This window comes from Lontra canadensis, unplaced genomic scaffold (genome assembly GCF_010015895.1).
Source record: "Lontra canadensis isolate GAN:19392208 unplaced genomic scaffold, GSC_riverotter_1.0 scaffold35, whole genome shotgun sequence".
Lineage (NCBI taxonomy): Eukaryota > Metazoa > Chordata > Mammalia > Carnivora > Mustelidae > Lontra > Lontra canadensis.
Window position 1 is genome coordinate 14,279,745 of NW_022631029.1, and position 21,645 is coordinate 14,301,389.

The following is a 21,645-nucleotide window of genomic DNA, read 5'->3' on the forward strand; positions in this document are numbered from 1 at the left end:
TCCCGTTGGGGCCTCCTGCTTCCCCTCCTTCTCCCTGCTGCTCAGATCACAGTAGCACCCAATCCCATTCTAGCTGGAGAGGGAAACAATAAAGTCATTGGGCAGTTACTGAGATGCAGGCTGGAAATAATTCTGCAAAACGGGCTTCGCATGTGCCAAGGTGACCACCAGGGAGATATTTGGGGGGCAAGACAGCATTCTCTGTGCTTTGCAGATCATCCTGCAAACATGGCTGTCAAACTCTGCCCACAAAGGCATATTTCCATTCACTGCCCCCCCCCACCAAGGACGCACTCACAACATAAGACACTGCTCATGTTCTCTCTGTGTCCATGTGCACAAGCATTATGAATAACCATTCTGCTTCTGCCCGCTTGTTTCTGTCCCATAAATGGAGCCTGGAGTGAGCTATTCATCATGATATTTGAAAAAAGTAAATTAAAAATTATTTTGCCAAAAAAAAAAAATCTTTGAAGTTTTAGAAACTAATTTCCACATGTCAGATCCCTCCGTCAGGTCTGGCTTTCTCATCCTTGTTTGGCTTCAGTCTGTTGGATTTCAGACATGACATGATTTCTTTCTGTCCCACTCTCTAGGTCAATGCAAATTTTCAAGCTGCCCAAATATTTCCTGCAGGCTTTCCTGTGTAGGGTCTGTGTAGGGCAGAGACAGGAGAGGAGGAATAAAGGCCGCCTGGGAAGCCAAAGGAAAGGTTTTGAACGTATGACAAAGGAGGAGCTTACGGCCACATACAGTCAGGTCTGGGCTGTGGTGGGAGGTATAGATCAAGTTGTCCCCAGACCAGGGAGCATAAACATGGAGTCTACAGGCCAGACAAAGTGATGACAGTGGGTCAAGGGGTCAGGTGTTGGAAGGACAACTGGGAGAGGAGGGGACATCTGTAGGTGACAACTGGCTGGCTACCCAGGTCCAGCTCATGATTGCCATGTGGCAACATGGGCCTAAGACTTTCAATTCTTTAAAAGAAACCAGAATTAGGAATTCTTTTTTTTTCCTTTTAAAAAAAGATTTTATTTATTTATTTATTTATTTATTTATTTAGCTAGCACATATCAGCAGGGGGTAGGCAGAGGGAGAGGGAGAATCCCAAGCAGGCTCCAAACCTAGCACAGAGCCCGATCACAACCCTGAGATCATGACCTGAGCTGAAATTAAGAGTCAGACGCTCAACTGACCGAGCCACCCAGGTGCCTCTGGAATTTCAAATTTGTATATGGATTATTTGGATTTGTATATGTTCGCTTAAAACACTATCCAGCCAGACAAAACAATTTGAGGGCCGAATGTGGCTATGAATCTACCAGCAGGCACTTCTGTCCAGGATATAAGCAACATGAGGGCGGGATATAGAGTCTCGTGCACGTTGAGGGCCCACTCAAGGCTTACAGAATGGGTGTGGGCCTTCCCGGGGAAGAGGGCCAACTGTCCTAGGCGAGCCAGCAGGAAGACATGGCTGGCAGCATGGAGGTGTCATAGTCAAAGGAGGAAATAACCATAGAGTGAACTTGAGTCCCAGCCACTGGGATGGAAAGGGTGAAATGGCAGTAGACAGGCTAAAGAATTTTCAAAAAGCAGAACTCAGCGAAAGACCAGATGTGCAGGACTAGGGCAGTGATGAATCTTCCGGCGAAAGCCTGTGATGAACTTGGCCAGAGGGCCAAGGGACTGGTCGTGGGGGAGAGAAGGTAAACACATTTCTCTTTGCTAGCTTCAAAGCCCTTCATCTGGCTCCCCAAGACAATCTTACTTCTTTTCCTTCTCCATTCTCTCACAAAGGGGATCAGGGGATAAGCAAGGGCCCAGAGGCCCAAACACCGAGAGAAACAGAGCCAAACCTATAGCTAATTATGTGATGAGGTATTCCTTCAGGAGAAACTAAGGAGAGCTAACAGAGGAATGGACAGGGCAAGGACAAAGCACCAAAGAAGGAGAGCATCCATAGGGAGATGGGGAAAACAGCCTGGGCTATGCAGAATCATGGCACATTGGCTGAATGGTCCAGAAGCAATGGCAGGAGTGGGTGAGGGAGACCTGAAATAGTTCTCAAATCATAGATCTTCATAGCATAGGACATGCCTTGAGTTCTGGTCCACAATTTTCTTAATAACTCGGAAAGCCAAGAAAAAAATACTGCTAAGCAGAAGTATTCAGGACAAGTAAGGAATGGCAGACTCGAGACCACTTCTCAGCTAAACAAGGGAAGCCTTTTTGTGGCATGGCTTTTGTTGGCTTCAGTCTGCAAGAGGATTTTTATGATTATCAAATTCATGCGAAGGCTTAGACAAATTTCAATATTCACCTTAAAAGATAAATTTTATTGGGAGTTTAAGGAACAATTATAGCAATTTGTTTACCTAAGAATTATTATAGTAGCTAATATCTACTACTTAGCCAACTAGTCAGTAAATTAGTGATTGCTAACAAAGGGCTTAATATAGTTTTGTTAGCAATATAGCCCTTTAAATGCACTATCTTATAAATACTAAGGACTTCATTTCTTAAAAAAGACTTTATTTTTTTTTTAATATTTTATTTATTTATTTGACAGAGAGAGACAAAGCAAGCACAAGGACCTCCTCACCAAGCAGGGAGCCCAATGTGGAATGTGATCCCAGGGCCCTGGGATCATGACCTGAACGGAAGGCAGGCCCTTAACCAACTGAGCCACCCAGGCGTCCCAATACTAACGACTTTAAATGCACTATCTTACAAATCTTTACAATGATTCTACTCTAAAGAAACTGGTGGTATTACCTCCAATTTACCCATTAGGAATAAAAGCAAGACCTAGAAATGTTAAGTCACCTGCCCAAGGTAACAAAGTCTCTGAGCGACAGAGCCAAGGCCAGAAATAAGGTACCTGCACCACAGGGCCTTTGCTCTAAGCCAGGAGTTGGGAAACATCTTCTGTAAAGGGGCCAGATAGTAAATATTTGGGGCCTTGTGTGCAATATGGTCTCTGCCATAACTTCTCGACTGTGCCATTGCAGAGCAAAAGCAACCACAGTCTGGTACATAATATTCAGACATGCCTGTTTCCCAACAAATCTTTACTTATGGACACTGAAATTAGAATTTCATATAATTTTCAAGTGTCAGGAAATATTGTTCCTCTTTTGACTTTTGCCCTATCTTATTTTAAAAATTTTGTTTTAAAGATTTTATCTATTTATTTGCCAGAAAGAGAGACCATAAGCAGAGGGAGCAATAGGCAGAGGGAGAGGGAGAAGCAGGCTCCCTGCTAAGCAAGGAGCCCTATGCAGGGCTCCATCCCAGAACTCAGGGATCATGACCTGAGCCGAAGGCAGACACTTAACCGCCTGAGCCACCCAGGTGCCTCTGCCCAAGTCATTTTGAAAGGAAAAGCCATTCTCAGCTTGTGCACCATAAGAAAACAGGGGGCAGGCTGACGTTTTCTCTGCATGCTGCAGTCTGCGGGCCCTGGTCTGAGCACTAGGCTCTCCTACCCTCTAGCTCATGTCACCCACTGGTTCTCTTAGGAGGCCCATAGGTATTTTAGGACCAAACGTGTGAGTGTGCATACAGATGGGGTACAGGACTCCGAGGGAAGACCCAACAGAGACGATTCTTCAAGTGAGCCCTGAAAGGACCCCTTCTGATCCCAGTTTACAACTTAAAAACACCCCTTTCTTCCTTTCAGTTCCCTCCTTTGCTCTCTTCTGCTGAAATAAGCCCTGATTCAGATCTCAGGGGAGGTTCTGGGGAGGAGCAGCAATGAACCCTCCCACACAACACAGTTTTCTGCAAACCCAAGCCCGCCGTGTCCTTCTTACCTGGAGGGTTTGGCTGAAGCGCTTTAATGGTGTGGCCTTCACGGGAGGGATGAGGTTTGCTAGTGATGTCACTCTGGAAAGGGGCTTGACTCGTTTATTACTAGGCTCCTAGAGGGTTAAAAAACAAAAACAAAACAAAACAAAAAGCAAAACAAAACAAAACAAAAAAAAAAAAGGGAAGGAAAATGTCAAGGTTAATTACGGACAACAAGACTCTACCCAGTCCTACTCCACGAGCTACTCCTACCCAACTATGGGATATAACCAGTGCCCCATCGTAGGAGACAACTTGGCTCAGGAGCCAGAAAGGGGAAAGGGCAGGAAACATCAACAGAAGCAGCCTCTGGGCAGACAACAAATAGGTATGGTCTGTTCCCTACCCTTCACCCCCCTATATCTGCCCTCTTTTAATTCAGAAGCTTGCACCTCGAATCATTCTCCCCAGTGCCTCCCTTAGAGAAAAGCTGCCTCAGATTTCCCATCCAGTGACCTTGTTAGGCAGTTGTGTTTTGATGCTTTGGTTTCATCTTTTTAAAAACCTTTTCTCCACCTTGCCTGAAGCCACTTTCCAAATTTATTTTATGCAATGGGGCTTTTCTAAAACATAAGGAATGTTTGTTTTTTTTTTTTTTAGTTCATTAAATTAAAAAAAAAATTTAAAGGAAGTTCTTCTATTACTGGGCTCTTTAAAAATCATCTTTGTATCTACAGAATACTTGAAGCGCACCTATGAATATTTATAAATAACAACCAGCAAGAGAAAATGTACAGAGAGAAAATCCCACTGTGCACATCTGTTTTTAGAATTCATATACCCACAAGTTTTGAAAATCCTCTCCACGTAAAACATTTGCAAATCTGCAAGTTACCCCAAACCAAGTGAATGGGTGAGAGGGCACTTACCCATTCCAATGTCCTTGCAGAGGAGAATTACATAAAAACAATAGGCTATGGGAAAGAGGGACGTGACAGACAAAACATTTTACAGAGACAAAGAGAACAGTTACCCTTGCCTTCCTAAGCTCCATCTGACCTGCAGTAGATGCTGGACAGCACATGAAGACACCAAATTTTGATGGAAAAAGCCAAACTTGCCAATTGCTGTGGCGAACCTCAACCATTTCCAGAGGAAGCCTCAAGATGCTCATCTTTCTTTTTCAGCCATTGCTTTCAAAGTTTTGAGGGTTAAGCCAGAACTTCAGATTCTCCAGGACATCCCTGCAAGGTGTTTTAAACATAGTACGTGCTTGGAAAAATCTTGCCTGAATTTGGAATTCTGCAGAGAAACTCTCATGTCATTTTGTGCCCTTGCCAATCTCAGATGTCAGAAGCCCTCTTGGAAATAGACCCGATCTTTCTGGCATTTCGGTAGAAAAATTAAAAGACTAAAGGAAAAAAAGTACAAAACAATTCCACAGTGTTGCCAGGATTGACTTCATGATTTCTCGAAGCAGTGGAAGACTTTCCCAAGACACAGAATGAATCCGGGCTGCCGGGGACCTCTCCAGCTTCTTGGCATGCTGAGTGGAACAGACAGTAGGAAACTCTCCGAACACTGGGGAGGCTTGGTTCCAAAAGGCAAGGGATTAATCTCTCAATATGAGAGACCTCAAGACATCACATTACTATTATTGAAATGCTGAAGAGAAAGCTCCAATAGCACTTCTGCTTCCAGGTGACACTGACCTTCCAGGTGTCCACTGACCAGTGGACGCTGCAGGTCCACTGCCTGACTCCTGAGCATCTGTGCCCAGAGGAGGATTTTTTAAATATTTTTTTACGTCAGAGCTGCATCACTGGCATGTTAAATACACACACACACACACACACACACACACACACACACACACACACCCTCTTGAGCATCCCCTGAATTTCTCGAAATAGCTCCTGCTTTGGACTGGAAATGCCAGCGTTGTGATATCACCACCTTTGGTGGTACAAACTGCATTGCAGTAAATGAGGAGGGGAGGGATTTCACGGGGCAGCAGGAGTTGGTCTCAGATGATCCTGCAGGCACCTCAGAGCCCGGAGACTCCCAGGTCTCTGTTTTTTTGAATGGCTCATTGTGCTGGATCACAGATTCTGTATCAGAATGGGGAAGTTGAAGGGCAAACGCCAACAGGGTTCTCTTGCTTTTTTAAAAAGGAGCAGGGAGCATTGCACGCTTGGCAGGATGGGGGAAGATTCAGTTCTGTTCCACTTGCTGTGTCATCTTTTCTGGGGTTCTGCTGACTTTGCTGCCCATTTTATATGACCCAGTCGATGGGTGTTTACACAGCTACAAGATCTACGCACAATGCAAATGCCAGCCCCTCTGCACGCTGTGTGCAGTGGCGCTACATGAGATTGTAATTAAAACTCCTTTCTTATGGCATTGCCCATTTGGAAGTAAACAGCAGGCTGCTCTCTGGCAATCTGACATTCCCAAGTAACGAACAACTGAACCAGAAACCACTGCTGCATGATTTAGTGCTGTGATCCAGCAACGCAGGCAGGTGCAATTTCAAAACCAGAACATTTACAGGTTATTGGATCTGTGGAGGAGGCTTTATGCCTGACCCAGTATGAATTATGGTGTTCTCCTTAGGGCTTCAGTGAGACTAGGAGATTAAAAAAATTCTTGGCCTAATTTGATTTTTCTTTTCCATTTACTCAGTATGTCTCCAGCTACATTTTATTGCTATCTAAAAAGAGCCCTTGGGAAAAATGTTTCCAGATTCTAGTTAAATAGCTCTACTGAAAACTAGCAAATGCAATTCCAAGGATGCTTTGGGGCTTTCCAGAGAGATGACAGAACACAACCTGCAGAAGTTTCCTAGTCCAATAACTCAGCTGCCAGACCAAGGTGGGCAAGGTCAATGCTAAACCCAGAAACAAGATACCCTATTTCAAGCACAGACACCACCCCCACCATGCAATTTTAAGACAGGACAGGAGGGCATCTCACTCCAAAAGTTAAAAAACAGAAAAAAGATAAAGGCATTGAGTATTGTGTGTAGGCAGTATTGTCTGCATAACAAAGTTTTGTTTCATCTTTTCTAGGCCTCATAGGTTTTTTGTTTTTCTTGTCTTATTGCACTAGCTAGGACCACCTGTATATTATTGATTATAGCCTGAGAGGGCAGGTATTCTAGTGTAGTTCTTGATTCTCAAGTGATTATTATGAAGAGTTCATCATTATGACTTCTGTTTGCTGAAAGCATGGAAGAGATACCTTAATCAAGTAGAGAAAATTCCACTCTATGTTAAGTTTTCTGTGAATTTTTACCATGAATGAATATTCACTTTTATCAAATGTTTTCCTGTTATCTCTTCAGAGGACAAGGAAAGGGAAGAAAAGAAGGAAGAGGTGGCAGGAAGGGAAGGAGGCAGTGAAGAGTCATGGAGGTCACATATTTTCATAAATGAATTGGTACAGCAACTTAAAACAACTTTTGTACTTGAATTACAAACAAAGGGGAAGAAGGCACTCCATGCCATTTTATTTTTAATGTGAGATTTTATTTTTTTTTTAATTTTATTTATTTATTTGGGAGGGAAGCAGACTCCCTGCCGAGCAGGAAGCCTGACGCAAGGCTTGATCCCAGGACCCTGGGATCATGACCAGAGCCACAGGCGGACGCTTACCCAACTGAGCCACCCAGGTGCCCCTAATGTGAAATTTTTAGAAAATAGATTTTAATACTCCTTCGCAATGGGAGACAATGGTTTTCTTTCCCTCTCCTCATTCTTATCTTCCAACAGGTTAAAAAACAAAAACAAAAACAAAAAAACCATCAAAGCAGATCACATGCATGTAAGAAAGTGACTACCATATCAATATGGTCTAGCACAACTATTTATTCCTTCAAAAATGATTCCATTCTAATAGATGTGGCATATAGGAAACCATCACTTATTCTCCCTGTACTTCATTTTTGCAGCTAGAGTGGTGTTGGGGAGCAACAGGACAGTCTTCCTCAACGTATTTGTAGCTGCCATGAGACCACCTTCACGCGGCCACAAACCCAGCCCCAGAGGGATCAGGGATGAATTCATTAGTGCTGGACTGACCACTCTATTGCAGAGCAATACTGTTCTCGGCTGTTATACACAGGCCCAGGGGCAAGGGAGAGGTGAGAATCAACTGTGCTAGCCAGTGCTTCTGCCCATGAGATGATGGAGTCAGAAAAGTCTGTCGAATGTTTGGGGACACCAGGGAAGCCTTAGGCAGGGCTTCATCTCTGTGGGAGGAGGAGGTGTGCTGGGAACACCCAGGAGCCCCTAGGAGGCTTTCATCACCCTCATGTTAAACAGAAGTTACAGTCTCAGAGTGGTTGAGAAGCTCTCGCATTATGAAATAATAATAAAAATAACATTAATAATAATGAGCTCATATTTCCTGCAGGGACTCCTATTAATGCTTTACAGATAACTACTAATTTATTCCTCCTAATACCTGTGCTATTATAGGTAGGTACTATTATGATTCATATTTTAAAGATGTAGATACTGAGGCAGAGGACGAGCAATGTGCTTAAGGTCACTCAAAAGAGCTGGCCAGGATTTAAGCCTGGGCAGGCTGGCTCCAGAGCCCCTGGCTTATGGCTTTGTGTAAGGGGCCAGATGGTAAATGCTTCAGGCTCGTGGGCATCTAGCCTCTGTCATGACTACTCAGCTCTGCCATCAGCCTTAAACAGTATGTAAACAAATGAATGTGATGATGTTCCATTATAGACATTAAAATCTGAATTCCGTAGAGTCTTTACATGTCACAAAACATTACTGTTTTGCTTTTTGCAACCATTAAAAATAGAAACCATTCTTTGCTTGAAGACAATAAGAAGTGGGCCATACTTGGCCCGTGGACCAGAGTTTGCAGACCACTGTTCTATACCACTGCTGGCTTTATAGGGAGCATTTCCTGCATCAGCTGTCCTCAGCCTCAGCTTTTCTGCTGTGACATACCCAATGACTCCCAGCTACAGCACCCTTCCCAGGTGCACTTAGATAGTCTTCAAGCTCTGGAGATGGGATAGACTTGATTTGCTTATTCTTTCTGGAGCTGGGTATGCAGGGTCCTCCCCTGGTAGGCAGGGGAGATATCTGACTTATCTTTATGTGAGTAAACCCTATCCTAGTACATTTTATTGTCTTTCCCAAATAAATCAGCCCAAGCATGACACAAACTTTCCCTGACCATGGATGTGTATACAAATAAGGGACGAACAAAATGACAGGGTGCGTGGGATCTGGTTCATAGTAATGAGAGGAAGCAGGGATGCGTAAGACACAAGGCTGATCACAGGTTGGTAACTGTCAAAGCTGGGGGCCAGGCAAAGGGATCTCATTATACAGTCCTGCCTGGGGTACACAGTCAAACACTAGATAATACAAAGGTTTATTTTAACACACAGAGAATCATTTTGCAAATATATCAGTGAGCAGATAGATGTCATCAAAGATCTGCACTTCAGCTGTTAGTGAGGGGCTAGTGAGAAAGGATACTGAAAGAGACAGATGACAGACATCATCTAGAACTGAACATGATTAGAAGAGACCTGGTAGGGGCGCCTGGGTGGCTCAGTGGGTTAAAGCCTCTGCCTTCTGCTCAGGTCATGATCTTGGGGTCCTGGGATCGAGCCCCACATCAGGCTCTCTGCTCGCCAGGGAGCCTGCTTCCTCTTCTCTCTCTCTGCCTGCCTCTCTGCCTCCTTGTGATTTCTGTCTGTCAAATAAATAAATAAAATCTTAAAAAAAAAAAAAAAGAAGAAGAAGAAGAGACCTGGTAAAATGAAAGAAAAAAAATCCCACTACTGCATTTCAGCAATTTTCAACTAACATAGACCAGAAGAGGGAAGGGTCTATGTGGCTGGGCAATCAAAAGCTGAGAAAGCCCAGCCACATAGACCCTTCCCAATGAGGGGCTCGATCCCAGGACCCTGGGATCATGACCTGACCCAAAGGCAGATGCCCAATGACTGAGCCACTATTGACTGGTCTTGTATCTGCTCTCATCAAGAAACCTATCGATGGGTTGCCAATCACTAGAGTCCACAACATAAAACAATTTGGTGGTATTCCACTCTGATGTAGAAATAAGCAGAGAGAATAGGAGCCATTCCAGGTCAGACTGCCCAGGGAGGGGAGACTTCTGTTCTGTTGTATTTATTTAATGAGTGTGCTTTCCTTTCCCCAATTCTGCATCCCCAAATTCATGTTTTTCTCTCCATTCCTATAACAGCACCTTCTAATAAGAAGGCAAAGACTTCCTATCCTTGCCAGAGCCTCACTGTCACTTTGCCTCTCTCCAGGCAAATATATGTAAAGCTCATGACTGTCTTGACTTGACTTTACCACCCAAATCCTTAGGCTCAAAGGCTGGTTCATGTGGTCTCATGGTTTATGCTCAAGATTCTCACCCTTTAAAACTTCTAGGTCACCACAAATACTATGGTGTTCTCACTTCTTTTGACACCTCCTATTGCCAAGACCTTCCCACCCTTTCTGGGTTCCTCACTGACTTGCTGGCCAGGTTTGTTTTTTTTTTTTTTTTTTTTTTTTTTTGCTATTCCCTGTGCCTCCTCCAACCCATAGCTTTACTCCAAATCTCCCCTCCTTTCCTCTGGGGCACCTGACAGCCTGCTTTGTATCTTGTCCCTCAAAGGCAACATATTCCTATAGGTTCTCCTTCCTAGCTTATGTTTTTCTAACTAAAAGACTCAAGTGAGCCTCATTTAAACAAGTCTATCTATTTATCTATCCACCTGAGTCTGGATCTCATACATTCTAGCAATTTACTTACCCATAGTTTCTTCAACTGAAAAACGAGGAAGGAATCATCTCACAATGCAATAGTGGGAATTGTGGCTAAGAGCTATCATTTAATTCCATAAGAGTTTATAATCTGTGTTAGGCACTGGGCTGACCGCTTTACATGGGTTTGCTTGTGGCCCCTTCAGAACATCCCACGAGAGAGCTAAGATCCTTATTCGCATTTTACAGACGAGTAAGCTGAGGCTCAATGAGCATAAGTAGTTACACAGGTCACCTATCTCAGGTGGCAGACACAAGATAGGGATCCTATCCTGGACCACACACCTCAGCTACACTGTTCCGCCCAAGAGACAACAATAATGAGTACACAGCACAGGGCCTTGCGAAAAGCAAGCTTTCCATGAACAGAGCCTAAAACTGAACTCACAAACTGGTGTGATTTTTAGTAGATCATTTCTCCTCCCCTTCCCCTTCGCTACTAGGAACAGGTGAGTTTATCTAATCACTCAATGTGTGCATTCTCTTTTTTAAAGAAATTGATCGTGAAGTAATTTTAGATTTATAGAAGAGCTGCAAGAATAGTACGGAATGTTCCCATATACTCTGTACCCTCCTCTCCCAATGTTAACACCTTACATAACTATGACATTTTTATCAAAACTACGAAATTAGTATTACTACAAGATGATTAACTAAACTATTAAAGGATTTACTAGGATTTCACCAGTTCCCCCACTAATGTCTCTTTTCTGTTTCAGGATCCAATCCAGAATCTCACATTATATTTCACGGTCATATCTCTGGAGTTTCCTCCAATCTGTGACAGTTCTCTGGTCTACCTTTCATGACATTGACACTTATAAAGCGTACTGGTCAGCTATTTCACTGAATGTCTCTCCATTTGGATCTGAGGTTTTCTCATGATTAAAATAAGATTACACATTTTTGTGGGCACCTGGGTAGCTCAGTCAGTTAAGCATCTGACTCTTGATTTCCACTCAGGTCATGACTTTGGGGTGTTGGGATAGAGAGCCTGGTGTTGGGCTCTTGCAGTCAGCGGGGAGTCTGTTTAAGGATTCTCTCTCTCCCTCTTCCTCTGCCCCTCCCCTTGCTCACAAGGCCTCTCTTTCTTTTCTAAAAGTAAATAAATCTTAAAAATAAATGTTATGCATTTTTGGCAAGAATACAACAGAAGTGACTTGTCCTTTTTGGTACATCATATCAGGGTAGCGTTATCTTATTACTTATCTACCATTTGGTTAAGGCAGGGTTTGCGTTGAACTGTATACCCCTAAAAAGATACGTTGAGGTTCTACCCCCAAACCTGTGAAAGTGACCTCATTTGAAAATAGGATCTTTGCAGATATAATCAAGTTAGGATGAGGTCACACTAGATTAGAGTGTGTCCTAAATCCAATCACTTGTGTCCTTACAGAAAGGAAATTTAAAGACACGAAGGGAGAAAGCAATATAATGACAGAGGCGGCAACCGTAGTGATGTATCTACAAGCCAAAGAACACTAAGGACTGACGACAAATACCAGAAGCCAGGAAGAGGCAAGGAAGGATTCCCCTGCAAGTTTCTGAGGCTGATACCTTGATTTCAGGCTTCTGGTCTGCAGAACAGTGAGAAATAAATTTCTGTTGTTCTAAACCACCCAGCTACCCTAGGAAACTAATACAGGTGTTCTCTGCTGGATTTCTCCCTATAAATTTACTATTCCTTTTGCAATTAATACATATATGGGAAGAGATACCTTGTGACTATACGCATCCTTTTAAATCTCTGTGAGTGTTTTCCAGCATTTGCAAAATTGGCTTCACTGAAGTGTACATCTGTCATCTTAGGGGGGTATGTCTCTTGACTGAACAGGGAGAACCAGAAGGCTGATCCAGGCAAAGTACCCACGAGAGTCAGTGTTGGCTGGAGCAGGCAAGGGGAGGGGCATAGGGGACCACAGGGGCATGAAGGACACGGAGGCAGCAATGAGGAGGCCTTCACAAAGCCCAGTGAGTAAGAGGATCAGGGCCACGGGAACACCAAGGGGGAGCTTCTTTGGAGCCTGCAAGTGACTCTTCATCTTATTTTCTTGTAAATAGAGAAAGACAATAATGAAATAATGATGTCTAACTCTGAAATTTCCATTAAGTGGTTCTCATTTTTTTTTTTTTCTGTTCTCTTTTCCCTGGCACAGAGCTAACTGACCTGGTGTCATGTGTTACCAGAAGTTGAAAGGCAAATAATGAGGCCCAAATTCCAACGGAAACCTGGCTTCATTGATTAGGCCAAATGCATTTCAGAATTATTGGTTTCTAACCCACAAGGTGAGCAAAAGGTCTTCAAACTCAGAACTGTAATTTTCCTTTAGAGATGCTTATCCATGGTTTCAACAAAAGGGCTATAGACTTTGTGGACTTTGACAAACCACCAGGAGCAACTCCTGGAGGCATCCCTGTTACCTCTGTCTTGGCTAATCTCAAAGATGGAGGCCACACCCTGTGCTTATTCTCTCCAGCTGTGGGTCTGGTTGCCTTGCCCTGGGCATCCAAGGGAGATCTGATTTCCTCTTTGATGAAATGGCTCGACTCTCTCCATATCAGATGCTGTAAGAAAACCATCTCGATTTCTTAAAAAAAAAAAAAAAAAGTTGTGTATGGTTTTTTGGGGGTTTTTTATTTATTTAGTACTTTTGCTTGCTAACGGAGAGTAGGGAGAGCCTGGATAAATAAAATTCACAGACCACTCTGAGTTAGTTCAGTCTTACATCCAAGCTGCAGACAGGATATTGGGTTGCTCTGTTGAGAATCCAACAATTTCTCCAGCCTCCTCTCACGGAAAAGCTAACCAGCAAATGATGATAGAGACATCACAAGATGGTCTGGGCAAATCCACAAATTAAACCGTCAGCTCTCGGGGCCACAGAACTGAACGCGTGAAGGTTGGAGAGATGATATTTATTCCCTGAACATCGAGTCTTCTCGGCCTGTGCCGGTCAGCACCTACGGCATCTGGCCAACGTCCGTCTGCGAGGTGGCTGATTTTGGGAAGCCTTGACTAAGGGGGAGGCATCAGGGGGACATGTGACCGAGCTAAGACAATGCTGGCATGAACCTCTGAAAGCCTGCTCTGTCCCTGACCCAAAGAGAGCCTCCCATAAAAAGCAAATAAAAAATGAGGCTCAAAAGAAAATCACATTTTATGACAACTTCTGTGGGCATCCCGGCTTCATTTCCTCTAGGCCTCCCTGTTTCCTTCAAGTCTTAAACACATGTTGGCAAAAACGCTACAGCTCCCTCATGTTTGCATAAACTAAATGGCAAAATGAAGGGAAGGAGGGGTGTGGGGCAAGGGAGATGGATTTCAGCCAGGATACTCCGCAGAAGCAATTAATCTTACTACAAACTCTGAAAGGGCTAATGTTCAGGGCAAACCATTTTGTTTCTGAGGGCAGACGTCAAGCAACTTATTATCTTTATTCTTCTGATTATCATTGAATTTGTGCTCCTACACTGTAGAAAAATAACCTGACCTACTTGGCTGCCTTGAGTAAATTCATTTTTGCTGAACGATGGTGATGGGATTGAAAAGAAAAAAAAAAAAAAAGAACCTTGGGAAATAATTCAGTAAAATATGGGACTCTCTCAGAGCTGAAGCAGGCCGTGGCAGCCTAGGTTACGAACATAATCTCTTAGCAGTGCCAGTAAAATAAAACAGAACCACTGTTTCAGACACTGTATTTTTGGCAAATGTTTCACTCCTCAATTACTTTCAGAGTTCTTCGTTTCAGTCAACATTATAAGGGTAAATCAACATTTGTCCTGGCAGCAAGCCCAAATTTGTTATTTTATTAGTCTGCTACTGGTTAAATTGGCCCAAGATTAAACACATCTAATAAAGAGCCCTAAAATATTGAAGTTTAGTAGAAGACCACATTCAAGTTCTCTTACACAGGATGTTACTATTAACCTTGGGCAGAGGAGAAATGTACACCCACACCCACACCCCAGCTAAGTTCCTTTTAGCAAACGCCAGCCCATTGCCTGAAACCCATTTTGGTCATGCCCAGACATAGCATTGCAGACCTTCAGAGAAAGAGGAAGCCAAATATTTAGCTCTCTCTGCGGTCCCTGGATCCACATCTGCCTTCCGAACGTCAAGCAAAACTCTTACTTTCTTGAGGCAGACAGGGCCAGATGCTCGGGGCTGGTGCACTTCAAGAGTCTGACCTCCTGGAAAGGTCTCAGGGCTTCCACCAGAGTCATACCTCTGTGGCCCTTAAGGGAAGGCCAACTCTGAGCCCAGAAGATATTTTCTAACAATTAGATTCAGGTTATGCACTTTTTGTAAGACTGCCACAGAAATGATGCGCCCACCATGCCACACCCATCTATAGGTCTAGAAAAATGGAGTCTAGGCACACATTCCTGCTTACAGAATGCTAACAAGGTACCTGGAGGTGACAGGGGTGGCCTAATCCCAGGCACAGGGCCCAGAGGAAGCCTCCTCTGTGGTTCTGGGGTTTCGCGGGCAGTCATTTCCTACTGACTTCTTGGGAACCCTTGGGTGGGTGGGGTATAAATTCTGCATTTGTTTTTCTCTGTAAAAGGGATTCCCTGGCTTCCCCTTGGGCTGAGTTGGAGGGGAAGGGGAAGAATAATGCCACTGGGGATTCCACCCCCACTTCAGGGTTTGGGAACTGCCGTGTACAGCCCTCAAGGGTACTTTGAGGATATTTGCTGAGGCTTCCCCAGAGTTTAGGAACAGGCTGAAAGTCTCTGCAGCAAGTGACAAGGTTCTTATCACACTGGCCTAAAGAATGTGTTGATTCTTTGCAAAGGATCTAAGGATAAAATATGAGCCAATCTTCCTAGCCAGAGCACAATGCCCTATGACCTCGAACCAATAATGTGACCTCCATGGGCTTGGTCTCCTCCCCTGTGAAGTGGGGGTGACTCTCCTACCCCCTAACAGAGCTGCTGGGAAGGTGACATGAGATCATGTGTGTAATGTGCTTGGTACAAGCCTGCCCCATAAGTTGCCTCCTGCAAATATCAGATTATTGCCCTTATTTCTAATGCCCAAGGAGCGGTGTGGTCTCTCCCCGAGCCTGCTCTCCTGCCCTCATCCATTTCCTGCAGCACTAAATTTTGCCCTGGGTCTCCCAAGGATGAAGCTGGGAACTCCATGTCACCTGCCACACCACAATCTCACTGATGACATGCTCCTGCCACTAGGCCTCAGGTTATGAGACCACATATTTTGATTCCACATTCCTGCCTTGCCTTTCTTCCTGCAGCTTTATCATCCGTTTAGTCAAGCTCTGGCTGGATAGAGCAAAACTGGAAGTTGTTTGGCGGGATCCAAGGTTATGTCGGAGGAGAGGAAAATGTCAGCCATGAAATCCCAAGGTAAGAACCTAAGTTGGGGAAGGGAATCCAAGTGGGTCTTGAGGTCTGCATCAAAACCCTCCTACCCCTAACCCAACATTGCTAAATTATGGTTTAGAAGAGCTGCTCTCCAGTCTTGCCAGATCCTAGTACTATCTGGGATTAGGCAGGGCTAGGAACTCTGGGTGTTCAACCCATGTCAGATGAGCAAGGTGGAATTTCTCCCCAAATAACAAGCTACCTTGGGCTTCCAGAAAGGACCATACAGACGCACTGGCATGTCCTTTCTTTTTCATCCACTTATTGTCGTTTGAAGCTGAGCATTATCTTCATTTCCCAGAAATGGGGGGAAAAAAAGGCACAGAAATTAAAAAAAAAAAAAAAAGATGCTCAGATCTTAATCTCAATGTCCCAAAGGAAGGACAGACTGTTCCAGCTCAATTTAGGATAATCAAACATGTCTCGGGCAAGCAAAACTGACAACCAGGTCTGCCATCTGACTGAAGACTAAGCTGGGATGAGAGGTCCCACATACACCTGCTGGGTAAAACCTCTGACCAAGGGCACGGGGTCAGCAGGATGAGAACATGGACCCTCTTCTCCTGTGGCCTAGTCAGCTTCTGTTTTTGACAAGAACAATATCTGAGCAGATGAGACTTGCAGAAATGTGGCTTCCAGAGAGAAACAGAAACTAGATTTGCCATATTCCCTGATCCTCCCCAGCTGTCCCTGCTAGCACAATTTATCCCTTCAAATCATTGGGTTCATGTGCATCCTCAACAGCACATGGCTCCAGTGAGAACCAGGAAAAACTGCATTTGGGGGTTTTAGAACAGTCTGCTCTCAACTGAGAACAGAATACACGGAAATCTGATTATTCAACATGGAAAAAGCTACCAGTGGCCCAGCCATAAGGGATTGATTGAATTGGGAATAAAATAAAATAAATGTTAAACTTTCCTGTTTTCAGCTCTCAGCTGACATCTTACCACCCACTGAGCAATGGTATGTAGAAAAATAAGGCAGAAAGCACACTGTTCAGGAAGCTATGAGGTAGGTCATCTATGATGGATTCATATGGCCCTTCTGTTGCCCCCATACACGCCAACTCAGCACATGAATAGCTTCAAATGTTATCTTTGGGAGGTGTGTGTGTGTGTGTGTGTGTGTATATGTGTGTGTATACACACACTCATGCACACACACAGAACACAAGACTATATTTGAGAAAGTTTTCATTCTGTAGCACATTTTTAATGACAAGAATAAAAAAATGCCCACTAACAATGGATTTTTCCAAAGACTGGGAACAAACACTGGCCCTCAGTGCTGTGCATTTGCAACCTTGAAACATAGTGATTATGTGTTATTTCTAACTCTGAGCAATTAATATGCATCCAGATGTATCATTATCTACAGTGTATTAAAATTCAGAGCCCTGCGCATTTGAAAAAGAGTGTATCGTGCACAACAAAGGAGGCAGAAGCCTCAGAGACCTGTGCTGCTCCCCCACATCACTGGCAGCTAATTTCAATTACAAAGTCACAAGAGAGAAAATGAATAGACAATGCAGTTGACTTAAAAGAAAAGAAGTAGATACAAACCTGTGATTTGACTGTTTGGCTTTGTAAAAAAAATGTTGGTTTAGCCATTGGAGATTCAGTGGTAAGGGATGCCAGTAAGAGTTTCCAGAAAAGACAAAGGCAGTTTTGTGGTAAGAGAAAAATGTTAGTTATTGTGGCTGAAAGGGGAGAAATTCCCATGAGTCTTCAGTTCAGGCCATCTACAGATGGGAGGGTTCCTTTGGAAGACCACGTAGGGTCTAACCTGGCAAGATTTCCCTGGAAAAGTTTCCCTAAGTGCCCTCAGGGATTGAGGGAAAGTCTCACTGGCCAGGGGATCGCTCCTCCTGCCCTGCTGTTTAGGCGTGAGGCTCTGGGACTGCTCCTGAATTTACAAAACAGGGAAGCACAGAGTGGCGTTGGGGCCACCTAACCCTTCAAAGCCTCCAGAATTGTCATTAAATTACATGCTGTCAGGTTCCTGACCTACTCACAGATTCCAGCAATTTTCTAGAAGCAGAGAAGACATCCCACACCTGACCCAGGTGTGACTCATTTGTCAAATAGAGAAAGAAGTGCTAGACAAAGGGGGACCCCTAGGTGGGGAGGAGGAGGCACCAAGAGTCATGGAGTCCCCCCGTGCCAGATGTTGTCACTCACACAATCAGCTATACCATAGAGCGACCCCATCACCTCATTTTATAAAAGAGAAAACAGGTGTTCAGGGAAGTAATGTGACTTACCCCAAATCACACCCAGTAAAAGCTGAAATTCAAATTCAAATCTACCTGACTTGAAAGCTTTCCCTGCCACCCCCACACCGGCTTCCCGGGATACACAACTTCCTCTTATAACATAATAGCAACAAGACTGACAATGACTTCATGCCAGGCTGTGCCAAAGTGCTCTCTATGCACGATTTCCTTGATTTCTCTTAAGTTAGAACTATTAATATACCCGTTTCACAAAACAGGCAACTGAGGCTCAGAGGGGTTATGAAGCTTTCCTAAGGTTACACTGACAGCGGCAGAGCCAGGACTCAGCCCAAGGCTGCTCTCAGCAAGACCAGCGATCTGAACCGGATCCCTGCTCCATTCCCAAGCCCTGTGGGAAATAAGGATGGCAGAGGCAGGACAATGGAGACTGAGGCTGGGAGTGGAAAACTTGAAGCTGTTCATTCCACATTCAAGCCCTGTCACTCTGGAATCAGCAACCCTCCCTCCTGTCTTTCCTCCTCCTACCCTTCCCCAGCATCTCAGAGTGCCTGGCCAGGTGCCCAGGTGCCCTGCCTGCTCTTGTGTCCCCAGTGGACACTGCCCTCTGTTAAGGCACCCCTGGGGAATGGTGTGTGAGCATCCAGCGCCAGGGGGCTAACTGGATGACCACCCCCCAGGACTGCCCTCCTAGTAGTCTGTCAAAATCCCCAGTGAGATTGCCTGCTTCCTCATTCCCCTTTTCTAATTGACGATCACTGTCTGTTTGTTAAGGTTCTGAATGACTGGGTCCAATTCAAGTACAAGTTCCTCGAGGACAGAAAGCATGTCTTTCTCTTTTAAACTCAGGAGAAATTGTTAGGTAGAGTCTGATCTCAAGAAATATTTACTGACAATCATAGAGCATTAGGGGTCATTTCTAGCTGTTCAGCTCTTCCAAGTTGTATCCATCATGCTCTGGAATTTCCCCACATTTCTAACAAAGGATCTATTTATAATTAAAGCACCCTGCTAATGAATGGGCAGGATGAACTCTCAAAGCAACCTAATCCTCCTCACCTGCACCGGGTCTGTCCCTGTGGCTGGAGCTTGGTTAAGATTCCCAGATGCTGTGTGTCAGATGGGAGCCAGGCTTGGGGACGGATGACAAGCTCTTCATCTCCCCTGGCCAGGGTGCCTCTCTACCCTGAGCTCACACTCCACTCCCTGCTTGAAAGTCATTCTGGGAACATCAGAAAACCATACTAGATTTTTTTTTTCATCCTGCCTGGCAGGAATGAACTTGAATCTTGCCAGTGTACTTGGAACATCTTTTGTTTTTTTTTTTTTTTTTTAAATAATGGCCAGTGCCAACTCAAATCCCTGGGAAGTTGGGTGGGTATTTCCTACAGAGGAAAGAGTGACCTCCCAGTAGACCCCTTGATAGGGATGATCTGCCACAGCTTCCACTCCGCGGACATGCACTGAAAATAGATGATGTTGTTGTTGCTAACGGTGCGAGGAATGCTTGCTCTGTGCAAACCCTCTGCAACCTCATTCATTTTTCACAGTTCCCTTGGAAATTCTCATTTACAGGTAAAGAAACTGAGGCTATAGAGGCTGAGTCACTGTCCGAGGTCTCTTGGCTCACAAGTGGCCAACTTGGGATTCAGACTTGGTTCAGTCCACCCCTCAAATCCAAGTTTCCAGCCACCACACTCTGGGTCTGCCCCAAATTAAAATACAGTCTTGCCCAATCCTTCCCTCAGGGTGAATGGGAAAAGGAAGAGGATGGGTTAAATGATTTCAGCGGAACCTGGGAACTTCGAAGCTTTGAAAAAAAAAAAAAAAAAAAAGATCTTTGTTCTTAGAAATCCAATTTTTTTTTAATTTGCTAACATCTAGTCTAAGATAATTTTCTATGACATATTAAAGTCCATCTTTATCTATTTAAAAATATTAATATCTGAAATCTGGGTCCTATGTGCGAAGTCCAGATTTAAGTTTTAGTCTGTAAGCAGCTGTAACCAAACTTGGGAAGCTACTACTGCAGAGCTCTGGTCTAGAAGAACCTCAGAACAGGAATGCTGTTTCCAAACCCTCCCCATCACTGTGGACAATTTTTTTTTTTTTTTTTTGGCCAATGTATAGGCCACCTGAACTATTACATAGTTAATGTTTCCTTAAATTACTCATCTTTGACTTAAGTAACCATATTGTAACAACAAACACTGCATCTGCCATAAATAGAAACTTGAGAAAATGAACCCTATTATTAAATTCTTATTAGATACTCTTGCCCACGGAAGCTTCTAAGCCCCAGGCCTGAGCTTTGTTAAAAGGGGTGGGGAGTGGTGGCGGCGGACAAGGATGGGGACTAGCAAGTGATAGGTGTTAAAGACATACTAGCTCTGAACTAAGACTTACGCCTCAGCACCTTCAGAAGGATCAGAAGGACAGGAAGAGATTTGAAAAAAGAAAGAGATTTGAAAAAAGAAAGTGATTATTGTGTGTCTTAACTCTGTATCCTCTTGTCCCTGGTGTCCTTCAGGCTACCACAAATGGTATGAAACCCACCTTCTGGGGAAAAAAGGGACCCAAGCCAATCTTCTCATTTCAGAAACAAAGACTCCAAGGTCCCCTGAGCCTACTTGTGTCCTGCCCCCAGCTAGTAAGGAGGCTCTTGTAAGAATCAGCTTAGAAATAAATGCTGCTGGAGAAATTCAGATTTAAGCATTTACAAGTCTTCTAAAGCAAGTTCCCACTCCTTGATGCTGAGCCACAACAAAGCTCACTCTCCTATGCCCTTAGAGAGCAGACTAAAGCCTTCAGAAACTGCAAGAGAAAACCAGGCCCGTCTTCAGATGTGTTCTCTTTCGAAGCTGTCCAATCTAAGTCACCATCAAACAGCTGAGTGGAGGGTGACTTTTCACCATGTGTCTCTGGCTGACACTTAAGTTACCATCAATTTTTTTCCCTCTTTAACAGTCTGTTTCCTTCACAGTGGTTTCAGACCCTTTTGTAAGACTACGCCCAGAAGCACCTAAGAAAACCACCAACCAGCAAAGAGGATGGCTAAAGGTGTGTAGGAATGAACAAGACCCCCAAACCTAACAGGAACTGATGAGTCACCCGCACCCCTCCCCCACCTGTGCGAAGTCAAACATAAGAAGAGTCTTCACCAGTGGCCTTTAATTATCTTCTCTGTGTTTGCCTGGGGTCGTTCTTGACATGCCTGCGTCACTTGGGGATTATGAAATGTTAGCATTGCAATGTACGATAAGACACTTGAGAGGGACGCTTGCACTGGCCTTGTGCTGGGGCCAGAGAGCACACAGAGGAAAGACTTATCACTTGTCCTCCTGGGGTGTCAGGCCTGTAGCTCCTTCAAGTCCCACCCACTGGCTGCTTCCCTTTTCCCTTCTGTGG

General features: G+C 44.3%; 1 protein-coding gene across 8 annotated transcripts in view; it reads right to left on the reverse strand.

Annotated features, from left to right (window-relative positions):
• ARHGEF3 (Rho guanine nucleotide exchange factor 3) overlaps positions 1 to 21,645 on the reverse strand; it is a 318,215-nt gene that overhangs the window by 39,717 nt on the left and 256,853 nt on the right. For 6 of the 8 annotated variants that reach the window (XM_032868351.1, XM_032868353.1, XM_032868352.1 and 3 more), the window contains one exon: positions 3,816 to 3,923. In XM_032868351.1, the coding sequence (XP_032724242.1) occupies positions 3,816 to 3,923 (108 nt within the window). Of the gene's footprint in view, positions 1 to 3,815; positions 3,924 to 4,822; positions 5,356 to 21,645 lie in introns of those variants that run through there. The other 2 variants (XM_032868357.1, XM_032868355.1) reach the window with 2 other exon arrangements.